General features: G+C 49.6%; 4 protein-coding genes and 1 pseudogene across 4 annotated transcripts; 3 read left to right on the forward strand and 2 right to left on the reverse strand.

Annotated features, from left to right (window-relative positions):
• Window positions 1-333: 333 nt before the first annotated feature.
• Window positions 334-1,625, forward strand: LOC112876875. Its single transcript, XM_025941055.1, has one exon. It carries the CDS (start codon window positions 615-617, stop codon window positions 1,323-1,325), a length of 711 nt encoding a protein of 236 aa, XP_025796840.1. The 5' UTR covers window positions 334-614; the 3' UTR covers window positions 1,326-1,625.
• A 2,207-nt stretch (window positions 1,626-3,832) lies between these two features.
• Window positions 3,833-8,345, reverse strand: LOC112875625 (haloacid dehalogenase-like hydrolase domain-containing protein 3). Its single transcript, XM_025939546.1, has 6 exons — window positions 7,859-8,345; window positions 7,466-7,572; window positions 5,822-5,930; window positions 5,558-5,719; window positions 5,145-5,318; window positions 3,833-4,562 (listed from the first exon to the last, which is right to left on the reverse strand). The coding sequence occupies exons 1-6, from the start codon at window positions 8,126-8,128 to the stop codon at window positions 4,524-4,526; spliced, it is 861 nt and encodes a 286-aa protein (XP_025795331.1). The 5' UTR covers window positions 8,129-8,345; the 3' UTR covers window positions 3,833-4,523.
• A 2,268-nt stretch (window positions 8,346-10,613) lies between these two features.
• LOC112875685 (mitochondrial fission 1 protein A-like) lies at window positions 10,614-12,967 on the forward strand. The gene is made up of 5 exons (XM_025939621.1): window positions 10,614-10,802; window positions 11,286-11,415; window positions 11,898-12,019; window positions 12,163-12,226; window positions 12,553-12,967. The coding sequence occupies exons 1-5, from the start codon at window positions 10,722-10,724 to the stop codon at window positions 12,660-12,662; spliced, it is 507 nt and encodes a 168-aa protein (XP_025795406.1). The 5' UTR covers window positions 10,614-10,721; the 3' UTR covers window positions 12,663-12,967.
• Window positions 12,968-13,226: 259 nt separating this feature from the next.
• LOC112877364 lies at window positions 13,227-14,887 on the reverse strand (annotated as a pseudogene).
• Window positions 14,888-15,333: 446 nt separating this feature from the next.
• On the forward strand, window positions 15,334-16,936 carry LOC112877393 (annexin D4-like). Its single transcript, XM_025941692.1, has 4 exons — window positions 15,334-15,541; window positions 15,664-16,073; window positions 16,155-16,391; window positions 16,488-16,936. Exons 1-4 carry the CDS (start codon window positions 15,358-15,360, stop codon window positions 16,761-16,763), a joined length of 1,107 nt encoding a protein of 368 aa, XP_025797477.1. The 5' UTR covers window positions 15,334-15,357; the 3' UTR covers window positions 16,764-16,936.
• Window positions 16,937-16,986: the final 50 nt, after the last annotated feature.

The following is a 16,986-nucleotide window of genomic DNA, read 5'->3' on the forward strand; positions in this document are numbered from 1 at the left end:
CACGCCAGCACGGCATCCACAAGTAGATGGAAGCACCGCAAGTTACAGTGACGTCTAATTAATACTAGTGTCCATCTAGCTACTAGCACACACTTGTGCTTTAGGGCACACAAATCGTGGGCCGTTGGATCCGCCTCTCTCACCGAATCCAACGCAGCATCAGCTACGGATCCATGGCCTTGAAGGAAGGTGCGCAAAGACGACGACGACCTCGCTCGCTCGGACCCCGGCCAGTCATCACACTGGTCGACGCAAAACGCTAGCGGCACGTCTCGTTAAAAAGGGTTTCCTTGGACTAGTTCTCGCGCGCACGAAACGAAAGCGAAGCAAAACGGGCGAGAGGCACGCGCGCGCGGACGGAACGCCTTCAACTTTGACCGCCGACGAGCTGTGGCTTGGTTGTTTTTGCTCACATGCGCTAGCTAGCTGCGCCCTCTCAAGGCGGTCAAACCTACCCCTTCCGGCCATGTCGTCCACACCCATATATCCAGCAGCCGGCCCGGTCGGGCAGGCTAGCTAGCTAGTGTGCAGACAGACCCATTTGCATCCATTCCCGAGATCGCTCGCTGACCGGCCGGTCCGTCGATCGCCTGCGACCTGTTTGGAGTTTGGACATGGCCAATGGCGGAGGCTGCCTCCTGGCGCCGTACTTCTGCGCGGCTCTGCTGTCGCGGCGCGGGCAGCGGGCGGCGCGGCTGGTGCTGTGGGGCGGGGAGTCGCGGGCGGCGCGGCACGGGAAGCTGGTGGGGCAGGTGATGCTGGACTTCGCGGGCACCGTCGTGTGCCGCGCCGACGGCTTCTACCTGGGCCGCCCCGCGCCCGTGCTGGCCATCGAGGACCGCCTCCTCGCCGGCGCCACCTACCTGGTGCTCCCCGTGGAGCGCCTCCCGCAGGGCTACGACGCGCTCACCGCGGCGTCCCTGGCCGCGCTCTCCTACGAGAGGGCCGCCGGCGGGGGGTCGTCCATCGCGGGGGGGCCCAAGAGCCCCTTCGAGTACGTCAAGGGCGACGACGGGCGGACCGTCATCAAGGTCACGCCGGAGTTCCTCATCGGAGCCGTCACGTCCAAGACCGGAGCAGCCGACAGGGAGGGGGGCGGCGACGGCGGCGAGGAGGCGTGCGCCGGGGTGCTGTGCAGCACCCCCGAGCTGCGGAAGCACTACGAGCAGCTGGTGGGCGCCACCAGGGGCCGCGCGTGGTCCCCGCGGCTGGACACCATCAAGGAGCGCAAGGGCAGGAGGGGATTCGCGGCGGTGAGCCCCGGGAGGCTGTCGCCCGTCGCCGTCAGGCTCCTGGGCCTCGATGCCAACAAGGGGGAAAGATAGTAGCGCGCGCGAGCTGGACGACAAGGCAAAGGGGGAGAGCTTGCTCGATCGATCGAACAGCTGCAGCTTGATGATGATCCACCCATCTTGCTACTTCTTCGTCGTCGCTGAAGCAAATTCTTGGATACGGAGGGAAGAAGCGATGAGCAGCCGCAGCTGCTGCGTGCTAGACAATTAGCTGGTAGTTTAGCGTATAGGCGTTTGATGATTTGTACTATGTGCAGAGTGCAGGCTACTCGCTCTCGCTTGTTTTGTCGGAGGAAATTAACTGTGTATAGATGTTGATCTGAACTTGATGTCTCAGCTGGGATCGGAAGCCCAACCTGGCGTCATTGATATCATGATATCTATCATCCATCGAGCATTCGAGCAGTTTCCTAGCTCGGATGAGAGGCACTCCGATCCCCGGCCGGCCGCGGCCTGGGAAGCGGATCCTCCTCCGCAGCGGCGATGCGAAGTTCAGAATGCCAACAATGATGTGCAGTATAGTAGCACTCTGGAGCCAGCCGATCCACGCTCCAGTTCTGTATGTAGCACAAGTTTCTCTTTCTTTTCTTTTTTCCCCCTTTCTTTTGAGAGAGCGAGAGGAAATACGTCGTTGTATATTCGTATAAACTCCCTCCGTTCTGAAATATAAAGCATTGAAGGGTACAAAGTTTATATCTAAATATAAAATATTCTAGGATATTTTGGAAACTAGTTATTCACAGCCAGCTAAAATGACAACCAAACATGATATTAAATAGGAGTATATGTATCTTTTATACTCTCACTTAATATATCTTATAATTATTAGAATACCTTAGGTTACGGGCTGAAAGAGTCGGACAAACCACGAAACAAGGGGTTGCTGCTGTTACTGGCACCGTCGTCTCGGACGCGACGGCACGACGGGGCACGAACATACGGATCGAAACCGAAGAGCAAACAAAGCAAAAGCAAAGGTGCCAAGGTTTGCTCGGCGCGTTCGGAGTCGGGGGTAACTAAGCCGCGCCATGCACGTCGCGCCGCCCAAACAATGCGTGTGGAAGCGTGGAACAAGACGGAACGAGATACGCATGCACGTATTCGATCGGTTCACACGGAGCAGAGTACGTATATATCCCACGAGTGAAATTGCTAGGCAAGAATTCAAGAGAAGGTCTGACTTGTTCTGTAGATTGTTCAACCCGCAGCTACGTAGATAGGCACCGTACCTATCTACCGTCAGTTATCTGCTATCCGCCGCAAACATATAGCCTGCGCCCGCTAAAAAAAAATGGTCAACGTGCGTACGCTCAATGTCTTTGAAATGCAGGCCCTAAGCTAAGCCCACATGTCAGCGACTCAGCCAAAAGCAGCTTTTGAATGGATGAATTATTTGCGCAAAAACAATTATATTCAAACAACCAGCCCGGTCCGTCGTCCATGAAAACAATTAGTCAGCGCGGTGGTTCCGAGTAGGGATAAAAAGTAGAAGGAAATAGAAAAATAAATATCCAAGATATCTGAATCCATTTCCATGCGTATCCGATCCACTCCCATCCATCCTATGAATCCGTTTCCATGCGTATCCGATCCACTTCCATCCATCCCAGTGAATGGAAATTAAAAGGAAATAGGAAGATGGATATCTGAGATATGCGAATCCGTTTCCATACGTATCCGATCCATGCGTATCCAAGCAAAGTAACCATACGTACGTACTGAAGAGTGGACCAGTCTGCAGTTAATTAACGCTGTGCCGTGCTTAATTAGGCCGCCGCTTATATTATTAGTTGCGTTGCGGCTGTATTTTACGCGTATCTCCGGATTAGCTAGTACGACCTGTGCGTTAAATGGCTAGTCAATCTCCGCGACGACATTTTTTTTTCTGTTTTTGTTTTGGGTGGAGCGACGACATTGTTTTGGGGTTTCGGTTTGACATGGTGCATTGTGTTTTTGTTCTTTTAGGATGTGGACGCCACGAGCGCCATACTTTTCCACACGTGTGATGCGTGCTCCCTCTCTAAACTTATGGACTGTAATCTAATTGCAAGAAGCCAAGAACATATTCATCAAATCAATCATGAAAATAGGCATACTTATTAAATCATGAAAATAGCCAAGAACATGAGATGGTTTGACCTAATAGGAAAAACCTAAAAACAGATATGTTTTGCACCGGTGACTAAAATATAAAATCACTTTATTTAAATCCATCATTAAATAAATAAATATATTATCAATGTATTTATTTAGTGTTATATACGTTAATATATTTAATATAAATTTTGACAAAGTTTTCTAATTTGACAACCAAAAATGGCTTCTGATGAGAACGGACGAGGCAGCGGCAAGCAAGGTCAAAACGTACCGTATGCATACAAACTATTTTGCAGACAATGCTGAAGAGGAACTAGTAACGTACACACAGCAGAACCGCGTACGTGTTCATCGAAGGACGGCTGCTGCTGCTATGACAGGTTGAAGTTTTGGCTCCTACGTTCCACGGCACGTCAGCACGTTTTTCCATTTGCTAATATATGTGCACCGCAGGTCAGAAACAAGCAGCTTAGCAACATCAGCAGGTTGAAGAATGTGGTTCCTGATTAAATTAATTAAAGTACTCTCGCTTGGGCGACGACGAGGATTAATTAAAGTACCCTATCGGTTCGTGCTTGTCTTGCCGTACACCGGACTTGTACGTAGCATCTGCCGGCGCCACCTGCGGCTGCGGCGGTGCTAGACTGCTAGCTGGCCCTCCCTCCTTGCATTGCTTCGTCGTCTTGAGTCCGACTTGAGCGCTCGCAGGCACGCTGTCTGTACATGCAGCCGCGATGGAAATAGCCCTCGTGCGCGGACGAGATCTCCTCATCACACGGCGTGATGAGCTTCGTCGAGCACACACACCCGCGCTGACGCGTGCGCACAGCGTGATGTAACCAGGTCTCAGCAGGACAGGCAATGGTTTGCTGAAGCTCAGTCTGGTATCAGCAAGGCTGCGCCATCAGCGAACCTGGCTCCGCAGTTGAACGACCACTAGCTAATACTACTAGAGCTCTACATCTTCCACAGCATTTGTACGACGGACACGCTACAGCAACACAGCAAGGATGGGTCACTTCACTCTCTATCCTATGTACATCATCATCTTCACGACCGCGCTCCTGGGCACTGTTCTGCACTGTACTTGTATTCGTCGCTGCCGAGGCGGCACCACCGGTGGATTGGGTCACTTCACTTGTTCGCCACCTCAACGCCGACCCGCTCAGCCACCTGCACCAAGAGCGCAAACACGCGTAAACAAAGGTCAGAACAGACGGCGTTGCTTTGCTGCACCTGCTGCTTTTCATTTCATCCCAAAAAACTCAAATGTTCTGAATATCTGAAGATAAGCGCGGGAAAAAAATGCTAATTCTTGCATGAGCAGTTATCCAGAATGTCACATGCCGGTCTCACATCTGGACTGTTCTTTAGCCCGTGGCTAATGGGATTCACTGGGCCGCAAATGTATCCATCAATTCCCTGTAGTGCGTGGCTGCCTGACAGAGCTGCCCATTACCCTTCACCAACAGCCCAGTGGGCCGTACGCCCGTACCAGCAATACTCCTATCACTATGCCAATCAGTGAAAAATCCGGGCATGTGCTCCGATGGCGGAATTTATTAGCTCCCCGTGGGGCGAAACCTCTAGAAGAACCGCAGGAACCCATGCCACCAGCACAGTGTGCCAATTGCCAGACCACTTGCAAGGTACAACCAACAGAACAAGAAAAGGGAGCTACTTCGCCCAGGAGAAAATTTCAGCTAAAGAAATGGTAAATGCTGGGGGTATGGTGTATAGAAGAAATAGAAGTACCTCTTTGAAGGAGTGAACGTCGCTGCCCCAGAGCCAAGCATCACAGCCGGCATCTCTAGCGCCCCATATATCATTCCTGCGATCATCACCAACATGCACGGCTTCTTCAGGCTTCACACCTAAAAGCTCACAGGCCTTCAAAAATATTGTTGGATTCGGCTTCTCCGCTGCAACCTGTTTGTACAGTATACAGAAACGAAGAGTTCTCAACACAGAAAATTGCCTGGAAGTAATGACTATGACAATAAAATTTCAAACTGAATATACATGTTTTTGCATAGAAACAAGAATCACTACATCACTAGATCACAACAGCAGAAGGTAATAGTACACAATACAAACATGATAACTTGTAGTCGCAAGTGCATCTGTTTCTAATCGAAGCTGAAGAATGACAATATAAGTCAACAAACCTCAGCCGAAACAGCAACTGCATCAAACCAGTGGTCACATTTCAAGGTCTGCAGAAGTGGCCGTAGACGGGTATCAAAATTGGAGACAACGGCAGTTTTAACACCAGCTCTCCTTAAAGCTTTAAATACATTTTCAGCATCAGGATCACAAAGCTTCCAAGCCTAGCAAGCACAAAAGGCTTCTCATTAGTCTGGTTGAAGTCAGAGACAACAAAGACAACATTCTAAGTTATCTCTGTTTGCTGACTACATAGTTAATGTTACCTTTTCTGTCATAAAGTATTGATACAGTTCCTCAAAGTATTGTGCGTCTGAACAGCCTGTAGAAGAAGTTACTATGTGCTGCCAGAAGGGTCTCCCATCATCCACATACCTGGTCCATGTTGGTATAATAACTTAATCTCAAAATGGATCAATGATAATATAGAGAACAGGCATTCTAAAAAAAGAGGATAATTTAGAGAATAACAGGAGCATGAAGTATTACAGCAGAACGAGTATAACAATAACAGGTAATGGGTTTGCAATGACTACATAAACAAACAAGTAAATAAATAAAAGGCTTGCAATGATCAGCATAGGCCCACATCCAAACATGTCTACAAATAACATTATCTCTGGACAGTTTCCCTGAAGGGTGCTGCCAATAAGTAATCACAAAAGAACAACTGAGTGCAAGAAGAAAAGTGAAGTTAACAGCTTCCTGGCTGTCTATACCAGGGAAGCTCTCCTGGTGGTTTTAAAGAGGGTCCATTTTATCAACAAAAAACAATCCATGCACATAAGTACATCTGCAGTAGGAAACAAAAAATAAAAATGGAGCCAGATTAAATTGGTCTATGAATGCACCTTTGAGGAAAGGTTCTGATCAAACTATCTGATTGGGAAACACAGCAAATAAATGTGTTTTCATGAATTATGAGATCATGAAAATATAGCACTAGAAAATAAAGAAATGAATAAAGCTGATAACATAGGATACAATGATAAATAATTCAAACTGTAACTCCATTCCAATTGTAAAATATAGAACAAGATTAAGTGACACTGTAGTTCTGCTCCATAATACAAGCAATGGCTTCTCCACTAACCATACAAAGCTAGAATTGACACCACGGCCAATTTCTTTTGGAAAAAGAGTAGCTTTGCAGAGCTTGTTGTCCGAGGATCCATAAAAGACATGTCTACCTATATGTGTCTGGGGACACTGAGACATGGAAGCCTTAAGCAGCAACCTTTTTTTTGTAAAAAAAAATAGATCTTAAGGGTGCAGCTTGATACTAAAATAAACAAACCTAAAAAGAATGAAAAGTAATGCAATAGCTTGCCTCATCTAACCGCTTCACTATTTTTCAGTCTTCCTTTTTTTCCAAATTGTCGTTATTTGCGTATCTAGGGCTGCTAATAAGTAGCAGGTGAACCGAGAGCCATTATGGTACAAGTGGTTTTTTCCATTTCTCGTTATTTGTGAATCTAGGGCTGCTAATAAGTAACAGTTGAACTGTGAATCCTTATGCGTACAAGTGGCAAGGCAGTCGTGCACTAGGAGTCCTTAATCCGTGTATGAACTGAGCTCTGTTAGATGTCATTTTGCGCAACATGCATGGCACCGCACACCAATTTTGATGCAGGCTCATATGGAGTTGCAAACATAGAAAATCAAATCAAATCACTGAAAAAGGAAGAAGAGTAATCTCCAACATCAGCAAATTGACATTTCAGCTAATCAACTAGCATCACACCAACAAACAGTCACTAAATCTAACCAAAAGAATGCGGGAAACAGGGCAGTATGGCATAACAATATCAAATGGACAACTGTCAGTAAGACAAACTGGCAGTATGGCATCAGGATAGAGTAAGACAAACTGTCAGTAAATGGCATATTTAAGCATCAGAAATTCGCACCTGAGACGAGATCCGCCCCATGGTTGCTCATATGCCCGCCTGTACCTCATCAAGATCTCATCTTCTGAATACTTCACTCCATACTTCTCACCAATGCTCTTATACACCTAAGCACAGGGAACAAACAAACAATTCAGAAAAACCAAACTTTTACAGACAAATTTGAACCACACGAGCCACATTAACGCAGTGCAAATTGGCACCCAACAATTCAATCCAAGCAGCATTGATCAGAAGGCTATCATGCTACAGGAGCGCAGCTCAATTGCCACCCAGACTGCAAATCACAGTATCTCGCTACACCCTGAGGTAAGAATCACTGACTGACGCTGCGAGTCGCGAGAACACGAAGAAGCGGACTTGAAGAGGAAGGCAACGGCAAATCTCGCTGACCTGTGCCGTGGGCTGGGCGGGGACGACGAGGGTGCCGACGGCGTCGACGAGGAGGGCGCGGTGCGTGACGTCGCCGTAGATGGACTTGCGGTAGTCGTAGTACTCCCGCGCCGCCGAGAGCTCCCACCCAGCCCTCTCTTCCTCCTCCTCCTTCTCCCTCCCCCTCTCCCTCTCCGTCTCCGCCGCGGACGACGTCCCCAGCCACCGCCCTCCCGAGAGCGCCGCCGCGCGCGCCCTCGCCGCCGCCGAGCGCAGCGCCGGCGCCGCCATTTCCGCGTGTGCTGTCGTGCGGGTGGAGCTGGTGGGCGGGGTCGCGGGGCTCGGCGGCCGGCACCAGGAAATGTGATGGGCAGCGGCGCTGGGGATGGAGATGCGTGATGCCAGATGTGCGCGGCGAAGCGAGGGAGGTGCGGGCGTGCGGCGGCAGGCGGTGGCTTTTCTGTTGCTCTCTCCTTGTTGCGTGTGGTGGTGTGTGTACTGCTTCGGTTTTCTTTTCTTCTTGGGCTCTTGGCAAGGGTTTTCGTTTGGTTTTGGACCACTTGGGCTCGGGGCCTTCTGGAACATGTTCATCAGGGACCGCCGGTTATTCTGCTGAACCCCTTTGAATCCTTGCATCTTTGGTAAGCTTGTAATGACGATGATGGCAGGCTGATTTTAGAGCATTTTTTAGCCATATATTTAGATTAAGAGGTTATGGACATGTTATCTTAAAATATCACCGGGAGGAATATTACGTTATATGTAAATTCGTTTCTGATAAGAAATAACGGAAGATAAAGATTTAGTATGATTCATTAAAAAGATATATATCCTTGTGCAAGCAATTATGTCATAGTTATCAAGTTTTATATAATCAAAATCCAATATGGTTGGAGTAAACTTGAGAACTCTATACTAAGTACAAACGTCCCATCATCAAATTCTCTAGAGATGGATTGCATGATTTATGGTTGACATTGACTTAAGTGTCCTTTTCAAGACCACACATTATGTAGAAGTAGGATATGTTATCCTACTATGTAACGGTGATGTTTAGATTTAAAATGAGCATATGCCAGATGTCATACTTAATAAATATGAAGACTCACCACATGCACGTTATTTCTTTTACTTTTAGATTTATTATTTTGATACTAATTACTAGTCAGTTTTATTTATAGTAACTTAGATAGTGCATCTTAAAGGATCTTGACATAAATATACCTCTAAGATATTGGATTTTTCATAATCCCATTTTGTAGAGAACAGTTAACTAGTTTAAAAATATAAAAATAATATTAAATAATATGTTAATCAATGGAAATGATATTTCTATAGAGTTGCCTTGCCGGACGACGATCTAATAAGCCGGGAGCACTCACCCCGTATAAAACAGAGCTATGTATGGCATGAAACTAAAGTTCCACCGGTATAAATTGAAGGAATGTAATATTAGCTAGTAATCATGACTAATTGACTACAACCAAATAGCTTAGGTTACACTATATTTGAGCACGGAGAAGGAAAATTATATATCATACCTTAAAATAGAAGGTACAGAGTAGAATTTGTAACTTGAAAAAAGTTATCAGCGGTATATAAAAGGTAAGGTGAGGTATACCAAAAATTATTGTAAGTTGGTCTTATCGCTAACAATCTGCTTAATATAAATAGCTATCTCTCTCTTTTTTTATAATCGCTCATGTAACTCTATTTAATGTTGGTTGAAGAAGATAGTTGCTAGAGAGAAAATATACAATTTAGAAGAATTAAACATATGTTCATAACATTCTATAGCCTATCTCTTCCAATATTACCTCTCGATTTACTCTCTCCGTCCTGAAATATAAGATATTTTATTTTGTTCTAAGTGAAAGCAGACTAAGTTTAACCAAATTTATAGAGAAAAATATTAACATCTAACACATCAAATGAATAAATTATAAAAATATACTTCATAATAGATCTAATTATTCTCATTTGATATTTAAAATATTATTACTCTTTTATATAAAATTTGGTCAAATTTAGACTACTTTGACTTTGACTTAGAACAAAGTAAAATGACTTACATTTTAGGTTCCGGATAACTAAATGAGATTGCAAGATATTTAATCATAATTATCAACACATCTTTTGATGTTAAAACTACTGTTGAACGATATATACCGATGACTTCTCTCACTTTAATTAAATAATACATGCTTTTCATTTACTACGAAATAACATCTTACTCACTCGATATCAAAGCAAGTCTTCAACACCAAATGTTTTTCCTAACTTCGTCTGGCAAAATATATATGTGTGGAATGGATCAACAAATACAGGAACTTCTGGTCTTCTGATACAGGCAAATTGCGCTCACCGCTCAGCGCGTTAAGGGCCAGTTTGGTAGAGCTCCAACTGATCCTGATTCTCTGTGGGAGCTGATTCTCTAAGAGAAGTGATTCTGTGGCTGAAGGTGATTCTCTTTGATTCTTCAGCATAAACTCTTAAAATCTTGATGGAGAATCACTTCACAGAATCAGGAGAAGCTACTTTTTTCAGCTCCCAGCCTCTTAGTTCATTTTAGAGAATCACTCCACAGAATTAGCAGAGAATCACTTCTCTCTGAAAAACTGTTTGGCAGAGCTCTTGCTGGATTCAGCAGAAAATCAGCTCTGGGAGATCTGCCAAACTGGCCCTAAGTTTCGGCACAGGACCACAGTCATTCGCTGCCTCATCTCGCTAACGGCTTCCTTTCCTTGCTTAGCCCCCAAGGCTACCTCGGGTTCATTCGTCTGCCGCACCGAAAACCCCGTATAAAACTCGCACCGCCCTCCCACGGATCAAAACACCCCTCGAAAAGCCGCGGAAAAGGGCAGAAAAAAGGAGGGAGGGCGGGATGGACGCGTTCATGGACTCGGTGGGCTCCATCTTCCGCGGCGGCGACGTCCTCCCCTGGTGCGACCGCGACATCATCGCCGTAAGCTCCTTCGTCCTCCCAGCTCCTCACGCCGCTCTTTCCCCTCGCTTCTCAGTTCTCACCGAGAGACCATGGCTCGGCCTCGGCTGCCTCCCTGGGGAGGCCTGGTGATGAGTGCCCCCCAATTCGGCCCTTTCTCCCTCCGCTTTCTTGCTGCTTCGACGCGGCGGCGAATTTGGGGGTGGAATGCGCGCGAGCGGTTGACGAATTGGCGCGGGTTTCGCTGCTCGTGCTGCTGAGTCGTTTGTTCCCGACGAACTCCGGGACAGGTTCCGTGCCGTGATGGGGAATTCAGTAACCACACGGTGGATGTCTTCCGTTGAATCAATGAATCAGCTCCCATTCCACCATAGCTCTACTGGGACCATGGAGGATTACAAACCAATTACCCGACTGTGTCATGTTATCCGGTCAAACTGTGTTTGATCGCCGTTTTGTGGCATATCGGTGCCATGCATTCTTATCATCAATTTTTCTTAGCAGGGTTGTGAGGGGGAGATTGCTGAGGCAGCAAATGAAGAACAGAAAAATGAGAGCCTTATGAGGCTCTCCTGGGCGCTTGTTCACTCTAGACAGCCTGAAGATGTCAACCGGGGCATCGGAATGCTTCAAGGTGATATATGCACATCCTGATAACCTCCCAATGCATTAGTAGCTGGGAGTTTGTTTGTGAAATATGACTTTAGAAAATTTATAAGAGTCCTCCTTCTATTCCTTCACAACTATACATATTTGCCCCATGCCATGTTATAAGAAGGGTCTTACACACATGGATTTCTGTTCAATCGCTCGACTTCGTTCGCTCAGTTCTCTTGAGAGACCCAGTTGGCACTGTCATGTACATGAGGTCTACATTGCTGAAATTGGAAGGTGTGAAATTTAAAGGAACTAGCACACAAGAGTTACTAACAATGAAAACTGCTATTCTTTTCAATCTAGGCTAGTCTCATCGTAGGCTCAGAACCTTGCACAATTCACTTGAACCAAGCCACTCTTGACTCTTGGTCACTGCAATCTATTTCTTCTCTGTTGTCCCTCTAAGTCCGACCTTCCTGCTTTCACTCACTGGGAGCTCATGATGTTATCTGTTGCCAGCTTCACTGGACAGGCATAGCAGCCCGCTGCAAACAAGGGAGAAGCTCTATTTGTTGGCTGTTGGCCATTACAGATCTGGGGATTATACAAGAAGCCGACAGCTTTTGGAAAGATGCTTAGAGGTTTGATCACAAAATGCATTCTCTGTTGTTATTCCCTTGAGATCTTCCATATTTGTTTTTTATCTAGTCATGTACTGTTAACCAAAACGTTCCTGAATTTGATGCCTGCATGTTGACTAAGACATTTTTCATGTTCTTTTCAGATTCAACCTGACTGGAGGCAAGCTCTGACTTTGCAAAGGCTCCTTGAAGAAAAAACCAGAAGAGGTAGGTGTTGTATTTATGCTGTCCAATTTCAGGGTAGGAAAATGATTGTCCATTCATTCTTTTTTCCATTCCCTACTATAATGGCTACTATCAAGGCAGGAAAACTAATTCCCAATAAGTTACCATTTCCTACTATAATGCCCATTGACAGGGGATAAAATATCAGGATAGAATTTTCACATATGCCCCAATACGGGACCTCCCCACCCAGAAAAGTTGAGATCAAGACAAAATATAAAGAATGATAGAGCAAAACTCCTATAGTTTTGCCCTGTTTATGGTTCTTCTGACCTGGGTTAACATTACTTTGTGGATGTTGAATGCAGATGGTATGATTGGCATGGCTATCATCACTGGCGCCTTTGGACTTGTGGGGCTTGTTGCTGGTGGTATAATTGCTGCTGCCTCATCGTCATCTTCATCCAGGAAGAAATGAGGATGTCTTGTGAAGTTAATAAGAAATCAAGATGGGCAAATACTTGATTACAAGCAGACATCACTTTTGTGCTTCTTGTGAAGGGGCGTTTCTTTTTCTTGGTACTCTTTACGTGTGACACCAGCCTTGCATTGTGTTCAAACGAGAGAGATGTATTGTTAACATGATAGTAGTCAGTAGAGGATGAGGCCCTGTGAATCGGTGATCGTATAGTTCCAACGTTTGGACTGTTGTACTCTGTCGCCGCAGAACATGCTGTCACCATATAATAAGAGAATACAGTCATGCACAATAACTTGATCCTAGATTAGTTCATTCCTCATCGCAAAAAATTCCGTACTATGCTTGCTGCAAATTGTTTTGGCCTCAGAACATTCTGCTTAAATTGCCTTTCCGAGCGGAAAAAAGGAGCCTTTTGGAATTACCAAATAGCTGCAGAAAAAAATAATGTTTTGGTAGATCTGAACAATATGGCCATTTGAAATCTTGAAAAGAACCGATGAATATGCATCTTCGAAGTTCCATGTTTACGGTGCATAACCCAAGTCCTTAACACACAGCATGAACTGTTAACCATGCACTCTGGGTCTCTGATTAAACCTTTTGCTTCGTGGTTGTGGATACATACACATTCTACATCATAGAAGCAGGCTGCCTAATCTTCACTCCCCACCAAGGTCAGCAAAAAGTCCTTGTAATACCCAGAGGTGTCGCCGACGACGTCGCTGGTCACCTGATCTTGAACCTGGCCTTGTACTCCTCTTTAATCCTCTCCATGCCGATCTCGGACCCGGACACGATCGCCCTGGTAAGTGTCTCCTCGTCCGTTCCAAATCCTAAGATGGAGTATCTGATAGCCTGACGAAACAAAGGACACGCTTAAGGTCCAGTAAAGTTACAGCATTTCTCCCAAGCCTATCAGCAATGCCGATGATAATCTTAGTATCGCAGCCAGGTTTACCTCTGCAAAGTGCTTCTCCGGCGATGTCAGGCAACAGACGGCGCTCCTGAGGATCTTGGCGAACTGGCTGCTGCTATGCTTGGCGATGTCCTGGCAACAGGGCAACAAGGAGTCTAGAGTTCAGTGGCTATTGTTTCTCGACGGCGAGTGGTTGACGGATTGGGTAGCGGCAGGTACCTCGTCGATGCCGGTGCCGTGCTCTTGCTCGTACCGCCGGAACGTGGCCCGCAGCTGGTTCTTGCTCCTCGTGCTCACGATCCGTATCACCTCGTCGCCGTGCGGCTGCTTCCTCCTCCTGATGGCCTCGGCCAGCTGCGCCGCCTCCATCCCCGCGACGTCCTCGTCGACAAGCTCCACCTCGCAGCGGTACGACCGCACCAGGCTCACCAGCAGCTGAAGCACCGAGCGGGAGATCAGAACCGATCGAATCAAGGGAAAGGGACCGCGCGCCGAGCGATACGCCATTGCCGGCAGCTGAGTGAGGCTTGCCTTGAAGGTTTCGATTGGTTACCTTCCTGAGCGGGTCCTGGAGCGCCGGGCAGGCGGCGGCGTCCTCCTCGAGCGAGCAGCCGAAGAGGGAGCGGTACGCGCGGCGCACGGCGACGAGGTGGTCCGGCGCGGAGGCGCAGGCGACCTCGACCAGCGCCCAGGCGTGCTGGTCGCTGATGGTTCTGCTGGCGGCGGCGAGCGAGGCGTTGGCCAGCCGCGCGCCCCGCTCCGCCGGGTCCATCGCCCACAGCACCATGGCGGTCTGGTTGATCGGGGGGAGAGCACGCATTGAAGCGGATGGAAGATGAGCCATGGATCGGTCGGCTGGTGACGCGTTCAGAGAAGGAAATGAAGCTGTGCGCGCGCGCGTATTCTACCCGGAAGTCACCGGAGAGCTCGGAGCGGAGGCGGTGGAGGAGGGACTCCCGGCAGAGCCCCGCAGAGGCGCGGCGTACCTCGGCGCGCTGCGCGGCCGTCCGCCGGCCGAGGATCTCGATCAGCGCGCGCTCGTCCGTGCCCCACCCTGCTCCGAGCCAGCGCCGCAGGGAGCTCGGTCAGAGGCTAATGGTAAGAACGATGCGGGATCGAGGCGAATGCGCGTGACCCGTTCACCTTGCACGGCCTTCCGGAGGCTCTCGGCGTGTGCCGCCGCGGCCTGCGCGGGGCTCGGGACGGCGGCGGCGACGGGCGCCATCGGTGATGCCTTCTGCCGAACGGCCGGGCCGGACGCCGAGGAGGAAGGCGAGCGAGATCGATGAGGGGAGGTAACGTAACGTGCGAGCGTGGAAGGAAGTAAAAGGAAGGATGGACAAGGACAGTAATGTCACCAGGTAGTTGCGAGCAGCGTGAGCCACCACTCTGCACAAGAGTTGTACAGAGACACCAGACCTTCGCGCACGCACCCCTCTCCGATCAAACCCACCAAGCAAGCGCGCGTGCAGGCGCGTCACCAAACGCTCCCCTGGCCGTGCCGCCGAACCTGGCCAAATTCGTAAACGCCATGAATTTTGTCATTAATTCTGCAGCGTTTTTTTTATTCCTTTTGGTATCTGAACTGATTCTGCAGCATGCAATGCGCCATCAAGCGACAAACTGCTACTGGTGGTGACGTGTGCGGGTCGTCTGCGGCAGAGCATATATATATGGAGAAAGCGCGGCGGCGACCAGTATAAATAAACAGGCCGGCACCCTCTGACATCGACCCGGACCTGGGGAGCCGTGGGCGCGGCGAGCTTTGCGTAGGCGATGCCGCAGCAGGTCCTCGCGCAAGCCAGCAGCAACAGCTCGCCGCCGGCGTCGCCCCAGCCGCCGCGTCCCAGGCAGCAGGCGCCGAGGAAGCAGGAGAGGGACCTGCAGCACAGGGAGGCGCCGGCGCCGCCAGCCATGGCCGCCGCCGACGAGCACCAGGACCTCACCAGAGCCTTCGCAGGTTGGTATTGGTACACTTCTCCTGCTGCGCGACGACGTCCATGGCTTTCGCATGGAGCTGTCCGTGTGCACGTGCGCGCGGAAATGGAAACAACGCTGACACGAGTCCAAATTAAAACGAAGGCATGGGCGGGCTGGGCGTGGACGAGGCGGCGCTGGTGGCCGCGCTGGGGCGGTGGCGGCGGCAGCCGGAGCGCCGGGCGCAGTTCCGCCGCGGCTTCCCGGGCTTCTTCTCCGCGAGCGCCGGCGCCGGGATCGAGCGGTGCGAGGACGAGTACCTGCGCCACCTCGAGGACGAGTTCGCGCGCTTCCGGGACGCCGCGGTGCTGTGGGCGCTGCACCCGTGGGAGCGCGACGCGCGGTGGGCGCACTACGCCCTGCACGGGGCGGCGCACCCGCGGGGGGTCCTCGTCGAGGTCGCCTGCACCCGCGCCGCCGACGACCTGCTCGGCGCCCGCCGCGCGTACCAGGCGCTCCACCACCGCTCGCTCGAGGAGGACGTCGCCTACCAAGTCAAGGACGCCACTGCCGGCGTGCGTCCTGCTTGATTGCTTCCCCTTCCATGGTCCGTGATACGCTGGCATGCACGCTCACAGCTGCTTGGCTGGCTGCAGCTGCTGGTTGGGCTGGTGACCGCGTACCGGTACGAGGGCGCGCGCGTGAGCGAGGAGCTGGCCGCGGAGGAGGCCAAGGCGCTGGCGGCCGCCGTCAAGGCCGCGCCGGCGACGGCTTCGGCGGCAAGGCTGGTGCAGAACGAGCAGGTCGTGAGGATTCTCGCCACCAGGAGCAAGCCCCAGCTCAGGGCCACCTTCAAGATCTACAAGGAGCTCCACGGCAAACCACTAGAAGAGGTCTCTCTCTGCTCCATTATGAATTGCCCCTTTTTTCCCTTGAACAAATGCTTTTTTTATTTCTTATACGAATTTCTCGCACATGAATCTGGCCAGGATTTCGCCGGCGAACCGTGCCTGCAAGAGGCCGTCAGGTGCCTGGACTCGCCGCCCAAGTACTTCGCCGAGGTGATCGGCAGGGCGTTCCGGGAGGACGCGGACAAGCATGCCAAGGCGACGCTCACCCGCGCCGTGGTGTCCCGCGCCGACGCGGACATGGAGGAGATCAAGGACGCCTACGCCAAGCAGCACGGGGCCAAGCTCGCCGACGCGGTGGCCAAGAACACCAACGGCCACTACAAGGACGCGCTGCTCGCCATGATCGGCAAGTGATGGACACCAAGGGTGCTGTGGCCGCTAGCGCCACGCGTGAATAAGAGATGTTCTTTTGATGAAACAGTTGAATAAGTTTCTACACATCTTTTTCCTAAAAAGAAAACAGTTTGTACTCATGCATCTTCTTTGTTTCGGCTGAATGGAAAAAAGAACAGCATGCAGCTTGTCCATGAACCATGGGATATGGAACAACAATTGCAAGTGGCAGGCAGGAATTCAT

This window comes from Panicum hallii, chromosome 9, assembly GCF_002211085.1.
Source record: "Panicum hallii strain FIL2 chromosome 9, PHallii_v3.1, whole genome shotgun sequence".
Classification (NCBI taxonomy): domain Eukaryota; kingdom Viridiplantae; phylum Streptophyta; class Magnoliopsida; order Poales; family Poaceae; genus Panicum; species Panicum hallii.